Source organism: Larimichthys crocea, chromosome XXII, assembly GCF_000972845.2.
Source record: "Larimichthys crocea isolate SSNF chromosome XXII, L_crocea_2.0, whole genome shotgun sequence".
NCBI classification, from domain to species: Eukaryota; Metazoa; Chordata; class Actinopteri; family Sciaenidae; genus Larimichthys; species Larimichthys crocea.
Genome location: NC_040032.1, coordinates 19,741,473 through 19,761,747, shown reverse-complemented (window position 1 = coordinate 19,761,747; position 20,275 = coordinate 19,741,473). Strand labels below are relative to the sequence as shown.

Here is a 20,275-nt window from a genome sequence, read left to right as displayed (position 1 = left end):
ACCAGAATAGGTACAAGAATACAACAGACATTGTGTATAACATTTAAATGCTATAACATAAATACATATTTTAGGGTGGATGTTATATTCAAAGCATATTTTAACAACCTTAGATTCTGTTCATCTCTCACCAGGTGATAATGAGGAGGAGCTGGTGGTGGGCTGGCAGGAGAAACTCTTCAGTCAGGTACCCTCATCCTAAAGCTGATTAAAATGATGCATTTCAAATAGCTTCACATGCTTTAAATGAAAAAAGAAAACAACCCAAAGATCAAGAATTAAGCTTATTTCGCTTTACTTTTTGAACCCCACCTCCTCACCATTATCTTTCTGTCTTGGTCCCAGTATGAGATGGAGCTGTTCCAGAACGAGGCAGCATGTCAGACCCCGCTGGACCGTCAGTACCACACAGAAATCAAGGCCCTGAACAGAGCCAAGGGCCGACGGAATAACAGGATTTTCACATACACTGATCACGACCGCTACACCAACTGTCTTCCATTCCACCAACTAGTAAGTTACGCCGCGTCCCACAATGTCAAACCGCAAGTTCAGCAGGTCCCATCTGTAAGTGTTTTTTTATACGTATCTTGTTGGTTTTAATCCCGAAAGCAGCACACCACTGAATTACTGACCACGACCAAATCCAGCCCCACATTCCTGGCTCAAAGGATGGCCAGCGTGAGACACAGACGGCAGGACAGACGCACCATGTACGTGAAGCAGCAGCTCACTTATCTAAAAGGGTTGATCATGGGGGGAACTTTGTATTCTGTTGCCAATCACATGTAATTAGACTACTAATAGACAAGACAGAACTTGTAATGTGTAATGTATTAAACAGCCATGTGACAGGATGGTCTGGCATGTCTTGCAGGGATTCTAGTATCCCTAAGTCAAAGATCATCAACTGGGAGCCCACAGAGGAGTTTGTGAGGAGCAGTCATGTGGTGAATAGTACCATGCAGACTATGCACATCATGGGAGACCTGAGTCCTCCTGGCAGGTAAGACCATGAGCACAAAGACTTCACCAGTTTCTACATGGTTCAACTTCTGTTCTCAATAACTTGACTCTGCCCACATTTTGATCAAACTTCAATGTGTAAATTATGTAGGTGAAGCCGTTGGACTGGTCAGTAAACATGGTGTGTCTCGGGTGGGCAGCAATGTTATTGTATAGACTTCTTTTTTTCCTTTGCAGAGGAAGGGCTTGTTTGTAGCTTTTTGACAGCACTTTGCATCAGTGGAAAGCAGCCGACCTTTCAACACTTCTTTTTTCTCCACAAGAATGTGGACACACTGCACTGTACAGCTGGGATTTATACCTGACTGAGATCCAAAAATTGTGTGAATGAGACCACCTCCAGATGTGGTAAAGCTCCTATAGCATGTAGACTGCGTTACCTTTTATGTAAATTTACATCAGATACAGATCTCATATCATTACAAGGTAGAAATGGTGTATAAGACAAAATATACAGTATAAAAGGTTATATTCTGACATTTAGGATGTAAGTTCAGCTCAGAAATTGACTAAGAGTAGGAACCTTTTGCTGTTCACTGATCATTCGCTTAAATCTAAGATCTGTAAACTGTAAATGTTTCCTTGTGATTTTCTCTCTGTGTGTATTTGCTTTCTCAGGCTGGGTCAGAAAGAGAGTGAATGTTTGCTGGTAACTATAAAAACTGATGGCAATGGAACAGTCATAATCAAACCCGACTTCAACAAAGGCAAAGAGCCTTACAGGCAAGTTCACAACAAAGTCTTAAGACTGCATGTAGCTCCAGTGTTGATAGATTCCATATCAACATGTTTTAAAACAGCTGTTAAAGCTGTACTTTGACATTATTATAATGATATGGGGATGTATGCTTTTTGGACAAATGAATTTTGTGTGCTGTTGTCCAGGATTGTGACAGACGGGGAGAAGAGAGAAGTTTGGCGACTCTATGTTGAAAATGTCTCCACAACTATGAAACCAGAGGAAACAGAGAGGGAGCAGAACATGTATAAAGATGTGAGTTTGTCTCAATCATCTTTCCTGGCAGGCCAGAGCAGAATTACTATAGATTTTCATGTTAATGTTAATATTACTGATTTTTTCTGTTTCTAGCTTTATGTACGACACAAGGAGTACCTCAATAGCCTTGTTGGACAGGACTTTGAAATGGTAAGTCATTTAACAAATGATCACAGGACCTGATCATCACATCATCACATTTCAGAATCTGGAACCAACATGTTTGATATTTTTGATTGGAAAATGACTAAAATGATATACAAATATTACTAAATCAACAAAAAAATTTGCACTTATTATACGTCTCTCCCTTAGCCTCCTGTAGGTGTTCTGCGTTACATGATGAATGGAGAGATAGGTAAGTAGGAGAACTGTGGTCATCATGTTTGTATTTCTAAATATTCATCATCAGGCATTTAAATCTCCTTCTCCTCATTGTCCAGTCTCAGCCAAAGGCTTTGAATATGATAACTTATACATCCACTTCTTCATGGAACTGCCCAACAGTAAGTTACATACAATTTACTTCACGATAACTAATAAGGTTATTAGTTAATAAGGTTGTTGAGACCTTTTCAGTCATTTTAACTAAATTAAATGTAGCAATTTAATCTTTGTTACTGTCGTTTGTTTGAAGATTGGTCCAGTCTGCCATTTCAGTCTCACTCAGGGGTTACCCAGACCTGCCAGACCAAAACATTAGGGAAGGTGTGTATATTGCACCATTAACAGGTGAAAAGTTTCGGAGCTTGGCTACTGGCATTTGTTAAACCCTCAACAATCTCTCTGCCAACAGGAAAATGTAGCTTTCTTCAGTTACCCCTTCAGCTTTGAGGCTTTCTACATGTGTGAAAAAGAGAGTGAGGGTTAGTATCAACCGTGGAATATTGTGCTTGAAGAATTAGTTCAATGTTACAGATTTAGTTTATTTAAATGTTACACTATTCAGACTGATACGTGAGTTTTCTCCTGATTTCAGAATCAGTACCACAGTGGCCAGTGCTCTACTTTAAGGTTCTTTCTCTGGACTCCTGGCAGCGCTATCGGACTGAAGGCTATGGCTATCTGCTTTTTCCTGCCATGCCCGGTATGTTGTGTACACTGCTTGACTGGCATGATGCATGAGTTCAAAATAGTTTCAATGTTTGCGCATTAATTAACATTCACAAAAGATATCTTTGTCAAGACATCTGTTGAACAAATCACTAATTTACACATGTTTTGTCAATGACTGGACATTTCAGCAAGTCCTGGTGTTATTTACCCACATCTTATGTTTTATGTGTGTCAGGTAAACATACAATAACATGCCATACCTGGAGACCCCTTCAGACGGGGACAGTCTCTGCACTAAGGCGCTTCTTTATTGGAGGTTCTCCAGAGCTTGAAGACCACAGCTACGTCAGAATACCAGGGACCTTCAAGGTAGGGTCAAACCTCGTACATTTTGAAGTGTGCATTTGTTATTTCAACTTTAATCATGATGCTGATTTTGGCTGCAGGGTGAGAGGCTGAGTCGCTTTGGCTTTTGCACTGAAACCACGGGAAGTGTCACCTTTAATTTGCACTGCATCCAGCAAGCCAGGTCAGTATTGTGTGGATTCAACCATGTCTTGTTTCAGCCAGCATTGAAGGGAAGAAAAATAACACACTTTTATGGTTGGTACCCTGTGTATAGGCATTGTTAAAGAGATAATTGGTCCTAGTGCATTATATTTGTGCTACTACAAGTAAATCTGCAATAAATCGACCCATAGTCTGACGCATTTAGTGAGCTGCTAATGTAGAAAATATTGATTTTCAAAAGTCTAATAAATCTTACTCCAGAAATGTAACCATAGCAATACAAAGGTATTCACACCTTAAATGTGTCAATATGGGTGTCAAAATGATTATAAACCACAGTATTTGTTCTGTACAAACCTTCTGTGAAATATATAATTTATCCTACTAATAAATGTTTTAATTCCCTGTACAGTAGCTGGACAGTGTGGTTTACTGTCTCCGTGATATGTATGTTTCAGGGCCTTTATTGATGCTGCCATGTTGAAGAAGAGGAGGCAGAAAGTTTTTGACCAGCTGGGGGGATTTAGTCAACAAGGAGCTGTTTGCACCATCCTGGGTAAAGACATTCACTCAGAATTATTATTATTCTGTATTCCATGTAGCTCAGGACCTGGATCTTTAAAGATCAGCTTGAAGGCTGAGTTGTGTTGGGAAATCAGCTCTTCAGTATAAAAAGTTTGTTCCAGTGCTTCAGTCCAAAATGTTTATGATATACAGTAACGGATATATGGTCTAAGGTTTGCTGTTGTCATGGCCAGTGAAGCCAAAAGTGAAAGTTAAAATGGACGATATAAGAAAATCAGTAGAACTTCTGTTTTAGACCTGTTGTGTGACAAACATTAATAAGCATATAGAGTTTGTTATTATCTATTAATTTGTTTTTGACTGTGTTCACTTTGTTTTCTCTGTCAGAGGCCTTCCAGCGGGCCAGGAGAAAGATGAAAGAGGCCAGAGAAACTCTTCCCAGAGACATCATCAACACCACTGCCCAACTCCAGACTGAATCCTCTGCATGAGTGTGGAAATCTGTGAAGGACTGTCATTCAGTCAACAGCCAAAAATATCTTAGAAAAACTGTTTTGAGGTTTAGAACAAAAGCAACATTACCAGCAAGTATGAGTGTCGCCGACCTGAAATAGTGCACATTTACTGTGTTTTGCTGATATTATAGGAATGTGATGTACTGTAACAAATCAGAAAGAAGAAGACAGTGTCTGCGTGCTAGTTATTCTTTGTAAAGATATATTGGAAGGGGTAATAATTGAGGTAATTATGTGGTAATTATTAAGGATCGAAGCCACACATTGTATTCTATGTACAGTCTGTTTCAGATTTGAGTTGAATGGAAACAAATGGATTGGATTGTTTTTCTTTTCTTTTTTTTTTAACATTAGAATTATATTTGCTGTCAAAATAAATTTTTAAATGAAGTATAACCTCGTGGTTATAGTCACGTTTGTTAATATTTCATACACAATTATACTTTTACACTGTATGTTCCTTATTAGCAGTTAAGGGCCAGATAAGTTTTGTGTACATGAACTTCGTTGTTGCCTGTTTTCAATGAATGTGACAGCAGGAAATATCACACTTGTGCTGAGTGCTCGTCATGTATTGCTCGGAGTTAAATAGACTCTCAGTCCAGTCTATCGTTGCATCGTTAAATTACTACTCACACTGAAAAGATTGACTGACTTAAGATGGACACTCAAGTATTTGATAGTGTCTTATTAATACTTGTACTTAAGTAAACAGTCTGAGTGAGTACTCCACTCTGATTGTCAGGACATGATTAAGATCCCAACCAAGGCTTTCCTCTCGTGATGCATTCACGACTGTGGGAAATCGTTGGGTAATTATTACTCGCGCCTGACTCCGTTATTTTTAAATGTAAAATCCAATATGAATTGTAGTCACGCCGCTGCTATTGGTTTATTTTATGTGTGAACCTAAACGACAATGGGGCTCAGTGATCTGTCCACATCATGCAGTCGATTATGGGTGGTGTCACCGCCTCTGGTGACCTTGCTGTGTGTGTGTGGTGTGTCCACTCCTTTGCGTACTTATATATAAAGTCATATAATATTCTTCACTAATCGCAAATCCAATTGATTCCAAAAGCTGCATATACAGCACTGGATCGATTGAATTGATCTGTTTTTACACACCCTGGAATGCAATACTTCTTATGAGTCCAAAAGAGCCAAGAGGGAAGTTGTGTAGTTTCCGATGACCGTGAACGTACCATCACAATCCATATTCTCCATCTTCCTCCAACTAGGCAAGGGACCAACCTGCGTCTTGCAGCCACCGTAACATTTTCCCGCTGATACACACTCCAACCAGGTATCTGAAATACTTTACACTTCAACATTTCTCTAACGTTATCTGCTGTGTTTTGTGTTTTGGCTGTGGATCGGTCAGCTGGGCGGCTTCATCGTAGCCTCCTCCTGTCAGCAGCAACGGGAGCTGGGCCGCTGATCACTTTTCTGTGCTGATGTCAGATTTAATGCTGTAACATAACAAGTCAAACCCGACTGGAAAGGGTCGCTGATGTTGTTTACTTCACAGCTTGGTCGGATCTCTAATGTTAGTTTGTGTCGCTGTTGACCAGCTTAGCGTGGCTAGCCCAGAGGCTAGCGCCAGTTATTTAACGTTAGCATGCAGTAAGCTAACGCTAGCTGCGGTTTGTAATTGTAGCTTTTTCATGACATGACACCGGGCACAAGTCACGACTCATTCAGGCTTAACATACGGCAATAGTTTATGAAGGGCGGGGATGAACATATAACGACTGTAGTTGCATTTTAAAGCCGTTAAATTCATAAAGATGTAGCGTTAGCTACGTTAAGTTAACGTTAGCTGGTAACACTTGTTATTGTGTATGAAAACAAACCCAGACGACACGCACACAAACTAGAGAGAGTCTGTGTAGCATCCAAAAAAACGCCCTGTTGGAAAACACCTCCTCCTCCTTATAGACATATTTTACTCAAGCTTGTATCCACTGTTCATTTGTTTTGTGTTCACCTGTACATGTTCATGATTTCATGTGTGTAAAACAATCTGATGCTGACTTAAACAACACGGCCGAAAGTATGTGCCATAACATTACACTTATGAGTGATTGGTGGATGTCATTTATATGCAACAGCCTCCACTCTTCTGAGAAGTCTTTTTTTTTTACAAGTGTGTTTGATAAGACCTGGCTTGGTGTTGCAGTTCAAAGATGTTGCGTATAGTTGAGGTCAGGCCAGGTTGTTCCACAACAAACTGGGAAAACCATGTCTCGGGCGTTGTCATGTTCAAACAGGAAAGGGTCTTCAAACTGTTGCCACAAAGTTAGGAGCAAAAATGTAATTGTATGCTGCTACAGGATTAAGATTTCCCTTTGCTTAGGGAACTGAGTGACCTGGCCTGAACTCTTATCCACCTAACATTCGGCCCGGTAGGGATCTCCTCACACAAATTCGTCAGCCAAAGTGTCAGATGGTTATCTCCCGAGACATGTACTTTACAACACTGTGCATTGTGATCTCACCCTATGTGTCTCCACTCCTCTATGTTATGAAGCTGCTGATGAATACTGCTGACATTGCCTCTCGGGGCAGTTTGGAATTTGATAGTGAGTGTTGCACCGGAGCATTTAAAATGATTCGTGATGCACTTGCCCCTCCAGGTTCTGCAAGCTTGAGTGTCCCACTGCTTCAGGGGGAAAATTTGTTCTTGCTCCCAGATGCACTGATTGACTGTCAGTGTTGTCAGTGGGGCTTCTATGGCTGCGTGTGTTGTGTTATGTACCTTTCCGCATCATCCACGTAAAAAGGGGTGTCTAGATTTGAATTAAGAAATGGAAAAGTCAAAGTGTATTTCTTCTCTACAGACTTAAAAGACCACAATCATGACGGATTCCAAATATTTCACAACAAACAAAAAAGGTGAGTGCGAAGAATTCATTTAAATTTCAAGCATTTTGTGCCCTTTAATGTCAACTTGAAGTGCTTTGAGGTTGGGAACGCACTGTGACCATATATTCATATTCAGCACTAAAACTATGATTTATCTTCCAGGGGAGATCTTTGAACTGAAGGCAGAGCTGAACAATGAGAAGAAGGAGAAGAGAAAAGAGGCAGTGAAGAAGGTCATTGCTGCCATGACTGTTGGCAAGGATGTCAGGTACACTAGAAAATGTAAACTCTGACGTAAACCAGACCGTTCTATAATTGATTAATGTGGCATGTCCAGCAAATCGAAACAAGGCCACACTACAATTGTTCAGCTGATATTGTGTTCACCACATATCCGGAACGCGTGGCCATCGTGACGTGATCTGCCTTTTGTTCTCCGTCTGCTTCAAGGATAAGTTTCTGGAACCTGTGGTGGATGGCTAAGAAAATAAGTTCATACAGTTATTCTAAACTGTTTCATAAAGTTACAAAAATTAAGAACCCCTGTCAGAAGGTTGCTTTTCATCACTTTCAGACTGTCTAAACAGCACTTCGAAGAGAATATATATATATATTGGTCTTCAGGGTGTCTTGAAAAAAATAGCCTTGATTTCTCATACTGTGAACTGACTGTGTTGTTCTCCTCTTTCAGTTCTTTATTCCCAGATGTGGTGAACTGCATGCAGACCGACAACCTGGAGCTGAAGAAGTTGGTCTACCTTTACCTAATGAACTACGCCAAGAGCCAGCCTGACATGGCCATCATGGCTGTGAACAGCTTTGTCAAGGCAAGGCCCTAAATTAACTTTTTTAACTAGGTGTAATTCGGCTGTTTTTTTCTCTGTCCACACTCATGACAAAGCATCCATTTCAGATTTATTCATACTGGACAGTGTTTTTGACAAGCTCAGTTTTTTGGTAACAAAATGTATTTGGTGAAATGTGGACGTGATTAAGTTTCTCTACACAGGGTTCCCTCAGACCAGCGATATTAAATGTTTTAATGTGACCAGAGCTGCAAAGATTAAGTCATCGATTTGTCAATTGTCTTGCCTTCCAGGACTGTGAGGACCCCAACCCTCTGATCCGTGCTCTGGCCGTCCGCACCATGGGCTGCATCCGGGTGGACAAGATCACTGAGTACCTGTGTGAGCCACTGAGGAAGTGCCTGAAAGATGAGGATCCATACGTGAGGAAGACGGCGGCTGTTTGTGTGGCTAAACTTCATGACATCAATGCACAGATGGTGGAGGACCAGGGCTTCCTGGACTCCCTGAGAGATCTCATTGCTGATTCAAATCCCATGGTGGGTGTCAGTTCTTTTTGTTTTCCTGTTTTCTTTTCATGCCATAACAATCATAGAAACAGTTTGATTGAACATTTGGCATGTGTATCTGTGGTCTAGTTAAACTCAAACATTTGAACTACTCTTAAATGAGACTGGCGTACATTTTAATGCCATTTGTTTGTACATTTTTGTCCAAATACTGAAGCTTTTTACATTGTGATGTGCTTCTCTGCTTAATTAATGCAAAGCAGACGTCCAATGTGATCGATCCAGCGGTGACTGTCAACTGCTGAGCTGAATCAATACCCATCCTGGCACATCAGTTTAGTTGCTATCTGACAGCAAAGAGTAGCTCCACTCTTTAAATACGCAGCCTTTACTGTGTAGTGAATTTCCTCTGAAGACTGTCGTTGTATAGCTAGCAGTAAATAAAGTATTCATTTTTATTTACATCAAAATGTTATTGACTTCTGTCCTTTTAAAATCATTTAGCCAGATGCACTGACACACGCCAAATGTGATTTGTGTTTACAGTAATAAAAAAAAATCATAGCAAATCTACTACTCTGCTGCTCTATGATTGAGTTTATTGTTAAGTTCTCATCACAGGACTTTTCCATCATTTAGGTTGTGGCCAATGCAGTTGCTGCCCTGTCTGAGATCAGCGAGTCTCACCCCAACAGCAACCTGCTGGACCTCAATCCACAGAACATCAACAAACTGCTGACGGCTCTCAACGAGTGCACAGAGTGGGGACAGATCTTCATCCTCGACTGCTTGTCCAACTACAACCCCAAGGATGAGCGTGAGGCGCAAAGGTAGCAATCACTCCCACTGGAGTATGGAATTTAGGGTTGTGATTGATTGATTGGCCGTTTTATCATCTATTGATGAATGAAGAGATGATTACTAGTTGCGTTTTTACATTTTTTTTTAAGCTTTACACTGAAATCCCAAATCTTGACTCAACGCTAGTTCATTGATTGTAAGTGACAAAAACATTTGGTGAGAAAAATCATGATGTTCCCTAGTAAGAGCAGACGTATGCTCAACACAATCACCACACCACCTGAATTAATGATCCTCATACTTTATTCATGCTAATGTTCCACTCTGACTCTCACTTTTCCCTCCTTCACTTTTAAAGCATCTGTGAGCGCGTCACTCCCCGGCTGTCTCACGCCAACTCAGCCGTGGTGCTGTCAGCTGTCAAGGTGCTGATGAAGTTCTTGGAGCTGCTGCCCAAGGATTCCGACTACTACAACACCTTGCTGAAGAAGTTATCCCCACCACTGGTCACCTTGCTCTCTGGAGAGCCTGAGGTCCAGTATGTGGCTCTGAGGAACATCAACCTTATTGTTCAGAAAAGGTGTGTGATCACAAGAAGCAGAGGCTTATTTTTCACTGCAGTGAACTTCATATCTCTACTTCCTATGATGTGCTGTTTTGGATCATGTCTTCCTACAGTCTCATGTGTAATGTCTTGCTTTGCGTGCAGGCCTGAGATCCTGAAGCAAGAGATCAAAGTGTTCTTTGTTAAGTACAACGACCCAATCTATGTGAAACTGGAGAAACTGGACATCATGATCCGCTTGGCCTCTCAGGCTAACATTGCTCAGGTACATTATACGAGAGACAAATACTTTGAAAGTAATTGAAAAGAAATGTTTTGCTCTCTTTAACAATTATAGTTTATAGTATTCATTCTAGGTATAGACGAGGTTACACTATATGTCACTGCTGTTCTGTCGCTTTCAGGTGCTTGCTGAGCTGAAGGAATACGCCACAGAGGTGGATGTTGACTTTGTGCGCAAAGCTGTACGAGCCATTGGACGCTGTGCCATCAAAGTGGAGGTACAAAAAAAAAACCCTCTATGACCTCTATGCTGAAGTCTTCTCATATACATCGCAGCACAAGAATCTTAATTTACTTCAGACTTGTCGGGAACTATGTCATAACAATGCGACAAGAGAAATGATCTGTACACAGAAAAAGACACAATTCAAGAGTCTTTCTGATGGCAATATGTTTTCCTGTTTTGCCTCTGTGTGGTTATTGAACAGTTGATTATACCTGTCATTCACCATACATTATAGCTTTAAAGCTACCATCAATTATTCATGCTCAGTTCATGCTTGTGTACCTTCTTGTACTGTACAGTGCAAGAAGAAATGTAAGTACGTTTATCAGGTCTTCTTCTATCCCGGCTGACAATGTCAGTGCCATATGACCCCCCCCCCCAAGTAATGGTGACATGGTATCTCTCTTCTGTTCCTCTCCAGCAATCAGCTGAGCGCTGTGTCAGCACCCTGCTGGACCTGATCCAGACCAAGGTCAACTACGTGGTCCAGGAGGCTATTGTGGTCATCAGGGATATCTTCCGCAAGTACCCAAACAAGTATGTTCCCTGCTGAACCTGTGGGGATTGCTCAACAAGTAACAATGATTACCTGATAATCAGTCCTTACCCAAAGATGCCGATCCCTAAATCCCACAAGTATTCAGTTTACATTGTACATTACAGCTGGAAGCTGCTTGTAAAGTTTCACTCTGACTGCTGAGTTACTGTTGTTCTACAGGTATGAAAGCATCATTGCCACACTGTGTGAGAATCTGGACTCTCTGGATGAGCCTGACGCTCGCGCTGCCATGATCTGGATTGTGGGTGAATACGCCGAGAGGATCGACAATGCTGACGAGTTGCTGGAGAGCTTCCTTGAGGGCTTCCATGACGAGAGCACCCAGGTGGGTTCATCCAAAAAATATTTTTTTACCTGCCAGCAGTGCAGCTGTACCTTGGACACCTTATTTGGCTACTTCCATACTTTGCTTGTTTCCACCACCCACAGTGACTTTTGGAAACATTATACTCTGAAAACGTATATAACATAATAATAATATAACAGTGTCTGCTTTGATTTACAGGTCCAGCTCACACTGTTGACTGCTATTGTCAAGTTGTTCCTTAAGAAGCCATCAGAGACTCAGGAGTTGGTGCAGCAGGTCCTCAGCCTGGCCACTCAGGTAAGTGTCAGGGTTTTGTTTTTTTCTCAGCTCATCTAGACACCCTATTAAAAATATAGCTTTAGTATTTTTGCCAATTTTGTCTGTCGATAATTTTTTTTTTAAATTAAGTTGAAACGCTCTTAGCTACCAACAGCTAGTCCTACTGTGGTCCTTAAGATTGAGTCCTACACAGAATGGGAATGTCTATCGGAAACAAAGAAATATAACCATGTTGAATTCTCCTTTTCCTCAGGACTCTGACAACCCTGACCTGCGTGACAGGGGCTACATTTATTGGCGTCTGTTGTCCACCGACCCTGTTACTGCCAAGGAGGTCGTGTTGTCAGAAAAGCCCCTGATCTCAGAGGAGACAGATCTGATTGAGCCCACCTTACTGGATGAGCTCATCTGCCACATTGGCTCCTTGGCGTCTGTCTATCACAAACCACCCAGCGCCTTTGTTGAGGGCAGCCATGGAATCCACCGGAAACACCTTCCTGTGCAGCACAGCAGGTTAGACACACAAACACGTTACAGTTAATATTGACATGATTCTGGATGCCTTTGGTCACCTTTCATTTTGATGTCTTTGTACATGTGACATGTTAAATACTGAATTTGTTAAAAGGATTTTATTTAGATTCATTTGCAACTTCACCACACCTCTCTTTAGCTAAAAACACTTGTTTCTTACCAGTACTGTTTTCTCCAATGATAGCATTGATACAGGTGAGAGCCCAGTGAGCGGTGGGCCAGCAGCTGCCATGGATCAGCCACATGTGATCCCCAGCCAGGGTGACCTACTTGGTGACCTGCTGAACCTGGACCTGGGCCCTCCAGTCAATGTGCCCCAGGTCTCCTCCATGCAGATGGGTGCAGTGGACCTTCTGGGAGGTGGTCTGGACAGTTTGGTGAGCTTGAACACACACACACACACACACACACACACAAAATAAGTTAAAAAAAATCAAAGTAAAAAATTTGTAACCCATTTAAAAGATTTTTAAAGACTTAAACCTCCCACTAAGAACCAAAGGGTTTGGAGAGTTTCAGCAGTAGGGAAGTCAGAAAAGTATTGACGAGGAAGAGAGCTTATGTAGTCTGTTTTTTGTTTTTTTTTAATTGTATAAATCAGCATTTTGGCAAAAGTTTCTGTTTTATTCCAAAGAAAGCTGTACATGCTGAAATGTCTTCGCTCCTCCTGATTCGTACTGGTGAACATGAAAACGACTGACTTCCTCTTTGAATATGAAGAGAAAGATCGCTCTCGCCTTTTTATCTTATGACAGCAAATTCCTTATTAATTAAAATCAAATCTGTCCTTTGCGTTATAATGTTCATGTAAGTATACTTATAATAAAAATATGCACCTTCATCTGTCATTCTTTAACACAACATAAATTACTATCTTAAATATTTTAAATATCTCTAAAGGGTAGTGAAATATTTTATGTTTTAAAATCCTGAATGTTTTTACAGTATGGAGTGACATTAATCTTTGTTGCATTTTTTCCCCTCTGTTAATGGTCATTTTTCCACTTCTTCAAGCTGCTGTAATAACTGGACTTCTTGATAATCTTCTTGCAGATTTTAAAGTCTTATTTTAACGTCTAACATATCATCTGGAGTTGGTATTTTCCCAGAAAGTGAGGGCTCCTCTTGATGGGTTGCGGTTGCTAAGAAAGTCTCTGTCTCTGTCCATGTTTGTGTTTGGTCTGTCTGTGATGTTTGGATGCTGTCTTTGGGGGCCTCTCTTCTCTCCTGTAGCTGGGGGGAGACCTTGGCGGAGGTGTTGGGGGAAGTCCAGCAGTAAGTCAAGCCCCTTCTGTTTGGCAGTCCGCCTGTCTGCATGCTGCATGCTTCCTGAATATAACTCACCACACTCTCAAACCCACTTTTTCAAGTTTTCACCAAGGTTTCAAACCTGGTTTCTCTGTCTCACACTCATATTTTCAGTTGGAAGACCAAACAGATGTTTTGCATGTTTTAGCCCATTTTCTTACCGAGAAAAGAGATCCCACAATTTTACTCGTCTTGTTCCGGATAAACCATGTATGAACTTTATTTAGACCGAATCAATTTCAGCAGCTGTACAATAGATGATTGAAGATTCTCTCCTTCACTCGGACATCAATGTAAACCTTCTTTACACCTGATTAGAGACTTACTCATGAAGCTTAGTCGCAGAGAAGTGACAGGTGTGAATTAGAGCAGTAGCGATTTCAAAATACTTGTCAGTATTATTAATATTAGTACATATTATTGGTCCAGTATATATGTGAAAAGGCTGAATTGATTTTGGATGATTCAGGACCTAAATTTTATTTTAAAACCTCAGCTTGCAAGATGTTTTTCCAGTTTTCATGTTGATTACTTTCTAAAGTTTATTTATATTTTTGTATAATGGGAAGGTGTAGGTGGGAAGAAACAGTTTTGTTTCTTTCTTATTACAGTCTTTGAAAGATCTTGGTTTAAGTAATCCATTACAGTGAGTGTCATGTCAGCTTTTATTGTTATTTTTGTGAGTGCTGACTGATCTGATAACCTTCTACAAACATAAACAAGCAGTTGTAAGACTGTTCTGGCTTTGTTGGTAATGGGCTAAAACACACAAAATCCAAAGGTCGGGTCCTTTTTTTAAATTTCCATCACATTTAAACTTATCCTTACTCTCTCTTGTCATAAGGGCTTTGTCTAATCACATAAGCTTGCCAAAGTTGAAATATTGTATTTCCTCATAGTCACTGAGTGTTCTGTTAATCGTTTCTTTCTTTGGCATGACTTGAGATTGTCTGTGTGATTTTCTTTGTAGGTTCATAGCTTTTCAAGTTGCCAGTGATGCTTATTAAAACGACTTAAAATGTTACTTAGATTGTGTGTTTTTGTCTGTGTGTATTTGCCGCGTTTGCTTTAGGTGGGACAGAACTTCATTCCCTCATCTGTCCCCAGTACTTTCGCTCCGTCACCTACACCAGCACCTCCAGCGGTCAGTAGCGGCCTTAACGACTTGTTTGAGCTTTCCACGGGCATGGCCATCACCACTGGAGGCTATGTAGCCCCAAAAGCAGTGAGTTCAGACAACTTTACTCTCAGCAAGTAGGCCAGATGTTATGCATTAATATACTGAGAAATGAAGTTTGACCAAAGCAGAAAGCTTTATGTTTCTTACATACACTAAAATGCTATTTTCTACCAGGTGTGGCTGCCTGCAGTGAAAGCTAAGGGACTGGAGATTTCGGGCACTTTCTCTCGCCGCCAGGGCCACATGTATATGGACATGACCTTCACCAACAAGGCTCTGCAACACATGACTGACTTCGCTGTCCAGTTCAACAAGAACAGGTCAGTGAGACAACTCACAGGGATTATGTTCAACTACAACATAACTACCATCTTGTTGAATTTTAACTAGGTTTACCTCAGAATTGGCAAGTAAATATTTGTATTTTAGCTAAACACAGGTACTGAATGTCACTAATGTTCGATTGTTTTTGTTTGTTTCCTACATGTAGTTTCGGGATGATCCCTACCAGTCCTTTGCCCATTCACACTCCGCTGATGCCCAGCCAGAGCATTGAGGTCTCTTTGCCAATCAACACCATTGGACCAGTCATGAAGATGGACCCACTTAATAATCTGCAGGTATAGAAGTACTCACTCACCAGAAACAGCAGTGCAAAACATTAAAAAAGTACAGACCCTCTCACACAACAGGCTATCAGTCGATGGTTGTTGGGTTGTCACTGAACGTGACTTTTACTCTTTGTGGTGTGGCCTGCAGTGATGAAACTACCAACCTTTATCAGGAGTTGTTGTTTTATTGACTCATCTTTAGTATACATGCTCTAGTGCATTTTCTTCACAAGGTTACAAAAAGTGTTGGTGATTGTTCTTTCAGCTGAGCTTGATGTGACAGAGTCCTGGGTTCAAACTGTCTGTTTCATTTCTCTGCATCTAGTAAAGTGATCAAACGAGGATGTGTCAGGATGTGTAGCTTGCTGAAAACAGGGATTAGAGGCTGAGGGAAGTTACTACTTTTTTACTACTGCCCACCAGAGACACGTGCATTGGCTCAGATCTTACTTTCCTATTACTTTTGAATCACTCTCCTAACACCAAATGCACTAATATTATACACCTCGTTGACATAATTGGTGAGAATATTAATTTAGGAATGTTGAGTTTAGTTTTTGTTGGTCAAATTTTTCCAGAGGGGGTTAATTAATTAATGCCCACATTCTCTTTTGTTGTACGCAGGTGGCTGTGAAGAACAGCATTGACGTCTTCTACTTCAGCGTACTCATCCCTCTCAATATATTCTTTGTTGAGGATGGAAAAATGGGTATGATTGTCACTCGCAACTTTATAAAACAGCTTCCTATCTTACTTGACACCATCAATATCACACAACACCAATGGTAAATAACATCACCCGCAACCATTAAAGCAGGGATTGTATTAAAGATCCAAGGACCTCTGCCTGTTTTACACCAAGGACTATGTACCTTGTTGGCTACGTACATGATATGCTAAAAGATTGGCCATTATTTGCTTCTGTACTGTATGTATCAACCATGAAGTAATGTGCAGTGGTTTAGCTTAATGTTTGTTTATTTGTGTTCATCCTTCAGAACGACAGGTATTTCTGGCTACCTGGAAAGACATCCCTAACGAGAATGAGCTACAGTACCAGATTAAGGACTGCCACCTAAATGCAGGTAGGCCAAGCAAAGTTGATCATTATTTTATTTTTATGTTTTATTTTTATATGTCCTCCAAATAATCTGTGACTGTTCTATTGAGACTTATTGGTTGTTTTCGCTCACTTAGGATTGGTAGTTTGCCGTCTCAGTGCCACCTTTAACAATTAGTATTTTGCTGCTGATTGATGCTCAGCTGATCTGTCTTCACACAGAGCACACATAGGAAAAGATTAACATCAGAGTGGTTGTACTAAACATGAAACTAATTTTCACCCTGCCCTACCTAATGAGTCCCCAGGCCTGACACTGAAAACGAATACACACTGATCTCAGCACTGGCCCCAGTATCATTGTCAGAAATCATGACTGCTCTGATAACTTCCGAGCTGTTTTGCCAGCCACAACTCCTCTAAATACTTTACACTTCTCTCTGTTTTCTTTCTCCACCCACATGCCTATCTTGGGATAATTCAACATTTCTTCTTCCTCTGTACCTGAAGGACCCCTCCAACTTCTTTCCTTTTAGAACCCCTCCATTATCGTGCCACGACTATCCTGGCAGCAGAATGGCCAACAGTCCACAGTGATTGTTCTGAGTAGCGTCCAGTGTTGTAGCATACCTGGTCTGAAGGTTGCCAGTCGCAGTTCAATAAAATCCTCATAGAGCTAATTTACCATCAGTTACCCAATAAACCGTTTGTTTGCAGTAGAGTTTGCATTACGTCATGTGTGCATTAGTGTTAGCGCCTCAAGTCATTACGGTTCCAGTAGTGCTTACAACCTTGTGTGTGTGTTTCTTATAGTTTAGTAATTCGAGTAGTTAGGTCTGTTAATGACTTGTCCATGATTCTGGTCTTTCAGACACAGTATCAGGGAAGCTGCAGAATAACAACATCTACACCATTGCCAAGAGAAATGTGGAAGGCCAGGATATGCTTTACCAGTCCCTCAAGCTAACGAACGGCATCTGGATCTTGGCTGAGCTTCGCATTCAGCCTGGCAATCCTAACTACACGGTATTCAAAAATTTCCAATCGGCTTTTAGTGATGTACCTTCAACTCTGCTTTATAGTTGTTTGATGCCCAATTATTTGCACATTATCTGCAGAAAACGGCTGGTAAGGCCTCATAAAAGTTGAGTTAACTTCTAATAAAATGCTTGGAGCTATATAAAACACATGATTAGATTCTGATTAGACTATTAAAACAGCAGCTTTCAGACTGACATATGAGTGAAGGTGTCTCTCCATTATAACTCTGTGTTCTCCGTCTCCATAGCTGTCTCTGAAGTGTCGGGCCCCGGAGGTTTCTCAGTACGTGTACCAGATGTACGACTCTGTGCTGAAGAACTGACCTGCTCTGTAACTTAGCAACTTTGCTTCATCTTAACAAACAACAGTGTTTTATAATTTTCTGCCACCAAAGGAATCCAAACAGTAAAGTATGATACTAAATAATTGTGAATATTGGATTTATTATTCCTCTGAGAGTTCAACAAAGCAAGATGTCAGTCAATACATAAATGTATTGGTGGTGATCGGCATACTGTAGTGAAACAGTACAAACACTGTTGAAGTTTCCTTCATTTTGGCAGTTGAAAACATTATTGAATCCACTCCCCATTTTGATTTTTGCCTCCCAGTGAAAACATGCCTACCATTCCATCCTTAACTTAGTGTCTTAATGTTGTAAAGATGTGACTGATGGTAAAACTGTCCTGAGTGAGGAAAAAAGGTTTAGTTTTTTTATTTTGTATCGTGTGGCTCACATGTTTTTGGTTTTGATTTATTTTTTATACTTGCTTTGCTTCAGTTGTACCTACAGAATAATACCATTGTGATTTATTCCTTTTGCCATTAATGTACGTGAAGAGTCTAAACCAACCACGTGTTTGTCAGAAGCTACTAATGTCTGTCCTACAGCAGGTTTGTCTCCTGGAGGTCATAGATTGCAATTACTTTTTGAGACCCCCTTAAATTGAATATTATATCACATTGAGCAGCACATGTTTTGCTGTCTGTTCGTGTCGTTGCTTTAATATGGATTCTTGTATTAAATGGGATTACTTACAGTTTGTCCAGCATTTAGGTCAAAACATTACTTTTAGCTCCCTATGTATGAAACCTTGTACAGGAATTGAAAAAGTGAAATTTAAAAAAAGTTGCAGACAAGACGGGAAATTACATTAGTAAACTCTGATGTAGCTACTAAATACTGGCATTTCATTACTGCTCCCCACCTATGAATTATGTTCTTTGTCTTCATTGGCATGCCCTATTTTTCACCTCAGCTACATGAAACATCTTCAGGATGTTTTGGTATTTTGGTTTAATGTTTAAATAAAAAACACTTATAGCTTAAAAAAAAAGGGGGGGGGGGGGGCTATTTTGGTTTGGTATGATTATAAAGTCATATCATACATCCAGTATAGTTAGGCATCTATAGGCTGAGTAAACAGAGGGGTACAAACTGTCAGTAGAACAGAGTCCAGAAGCTTCTGACCAAGTAACATGCAGTACATTTGTTTAGATTCTTAAAATTGCCAGGTTGCAATTATTTGCAACTTAAAAGTCTTTTCTCATTACCTTAAAACTGCTACCCAAACCACAGCAGCTATCGATGATGTGTTAACACACCAGTGCCACTCCTTTTTCAGAATATTTGCTAATTCATTTCACGTGTAATTACTTTTGTAATAGCCCCGTTTACTGCAACCACATAGTTGTACACGGCTTTATACACCTATATTTTCATTCCTATTTATTGTGCATCTACCTCTGTGTGTTTTCTTTTAACTGGCTTCATTTTTTGCAATAGCTTCAATTCTTTTAATGTGCTTTAAATGTTTTCACCTTTTTCTTTTGATGCCAGTGTTGTTTTTGTAATCTTTCATGCCATTGTTGTCATGCCAGTCTAAACCTGTGGCAAGTGAGCCAAACCAATCACACAGGACCAAGCATCCAAGCAAATTAAATGCCAAGCTTATGTTTTAGTGTCAATATAACCTTCTAATGTTGGCGTTGTTTGTGCTATAGAACATTAGAGTGCATATGCCCCTAAGGCCCAGAGTTTCTCTAGTACAGTGTAGTCCAGTGATGGTGTAGTTTGTGTAGCTAATAAATTCAAATGTTTTGGTATTACCCTGAAAATAAATTGAAGCTATCTATTCAACAGAAGCTTTTTCAGTGTATCAGTTGTGTTGGTGACACTATTTTCCTACATGGGAATGTAAAATTACATATATGTTCCTGCATGAGCCCGCTATTCATTTTATCCTTTTTCATTTAAGCTGTGCATTTGCTCCATTTAAAAACTAATCTCCCAACTCCATGTCTCTCTTGTAGGTGTTATTTTTTTTAAACAGCACTGTCTCAAGCACTCCCACAAATAGAAGTATATACAAGACTGTTGCCAGCAATACAGAATGTATGGAGAGAGCTATCATTGCATCTTATGAGATGGATTATTTCTAGCATCATTTCTGTTGTAAATGATTTGTTATTGTCACAGTAACACATCTTATGTCAATAAATTGTCCAATACGTCATGCATCACTATTTGTTCAGATGTCCGTTATACACACAAGAAACTCCAATCCACATTACCGAATCACACTGCTGCACTGGGTGTCATATTCCTTAATAACCATGAATGAATGATGAACACATCATTGATTACATCTTACATTATCATCCTGCAAGAATATATTACACCAATGCGCAGCCATCAGAAAGTCTATTT

General features: G+C 40.3%; 2 protein-coding genes across 5 annotated transcripts in view; both read left to right on the top strand.

Annotated features, from left to right (window-relative positions):
• mks1 (MKS transition zone complex subunit 1) overlaps window positions 1-4,987 on the top strand; it is a 5,727-nt gene extending 740 nt beyond the window's left edge. For 2 of the 3 annotated variants that reach the window (XM_010754738.3, XM_027273264.1), the window contains 16 exons: window positions 135-187; window positions 346-513; window positions 613-713; window positions 878-1,006; window positions 1,645-1,749; window positions 1,912-2,020; window positions 2,117-2,173; window positions 2,339-2,381; window positions 2,467-2,529; window positions 2,661-2,731; window positions 2,820-2,889; window positions 3,003-3,110; window positions 3,315-3,448; window positions 3,526-3,608; window positions 4,048-4,145; window positions 4,502-4,987. In XM_010754738.3, coding sequence (XP_010753040.1) covers window positions 135-187; window positions 346-513; window positions 613-713; window positions 878-1,006; window positions 1,645-1,749; window positions 1,912-2,020; window positions 2,117-2,173; window positions 2,339-2,381; window positions 2,467-2,529; window positions 2,661-2,731; window positions 2,820-2,889; window positions 3,003-3,110; window positions 3,315-3,448; window positions 3,526-3,608; window positions 4,048-4,145; window positions 4,502-4,605 — 1,496 coding nt within the window. In that variant the 3' untranslated portion in view covers window positions 4,606-4,987. The remainder of the gene's footprint in view (window positions 1-134; window positions 188-345; window positions 514-612; window positions 714-877; window positions 1,007-1,644; window positions 1,750-1,911; window positions 2,021-2,116; window positions 2,174-2,338; window positions 2,382-2,466; window positions 2,530-2,660; window positions 2,732-2,819; window positions 2,890-3,002; window positions 3,111-3,314; window positions 3,449-3,525; window positions 3,609-4,047; window positions 4,146-4,501) is intronic. The other variant, XM_019265772.2, reaches the window with a different exon arrangement.
• An 817-nt stretch (window positions 4,988-5,804) lies between these two features.
• Window positions 5,805-20,081, top strand: ap2b1 (adaptor related protein complex 2 subunit beta 1). 2 transcript variants are annotated; one of them, XM_010754739.3, is made up of 22 exons: window positions 5,805-5,935; window positions 7,473-7,527; window positions 7,660-7,765; window positions 8,189-8,324; window positions 8,597-8,842; window positions 9,452-9,642; window positions 9,972-10,193; window positions 10,323-10,443; window positions 10,583-10,678; window positions 11,108-11,223; window positions 11,405-11,570; window positions 11,751-11,849; window positions 12,085-12,344; window positions 12,550-12,742; window positions 13,599-13,640; window positions 14,746-14,898; window positions 15,028-15,173; window positions 15,344-15,473; window positions 16,089-16,173; window positions 16,463-16,549; window positions 17,396-17,550; window positions 17,813-20,081. In XM_010754739.3, exons 2-22 carry the CDS (start codon window positions 7,491-7,493, stop codon window positions 17,885-17,887), a joined length of 2,862 nt encoding a protein of 953 aa, XP_010753041.1. In that variant the 5' UTR covers window positions 5,805-5,935; window positions 7,473-7,490; the 3' UTR covers window positions 17,888-20,081. The 2 variants fall into 2 exon arrangements, with proteins under 2 accessions (XP_010753041.1, XP_010753043.1); XM_010754741.3 differs by lacking the exon at window positions 13,599-13,640.
• Window positions 20,082-20,275: the final 194 nt, after the last annotated feature.

Bases quoted from the DNA above. Each gene is read 5' to 3' on its own strand.
- ap2b1 (XM_010754739.3), top strand. From the start codon at position 7,491: ATGACGGATTCCAAATATTTCACAACAAACAAAAAAG. The intron at 16,174-16,462 runs GTATGATTGTCA...TTCATCCTTCAG, and splicing joins TGTTGAGGATGGAAAAATGG to AACGACAGGTATTTCTGGCT. The intron at 17,551-17,812 runs GTATTCAAAAAT...CCGTCTCCATAG, and splicing joins CTGGCAATCCTAACTACACG to CTGTCTCTGAAGTGTCGGGC.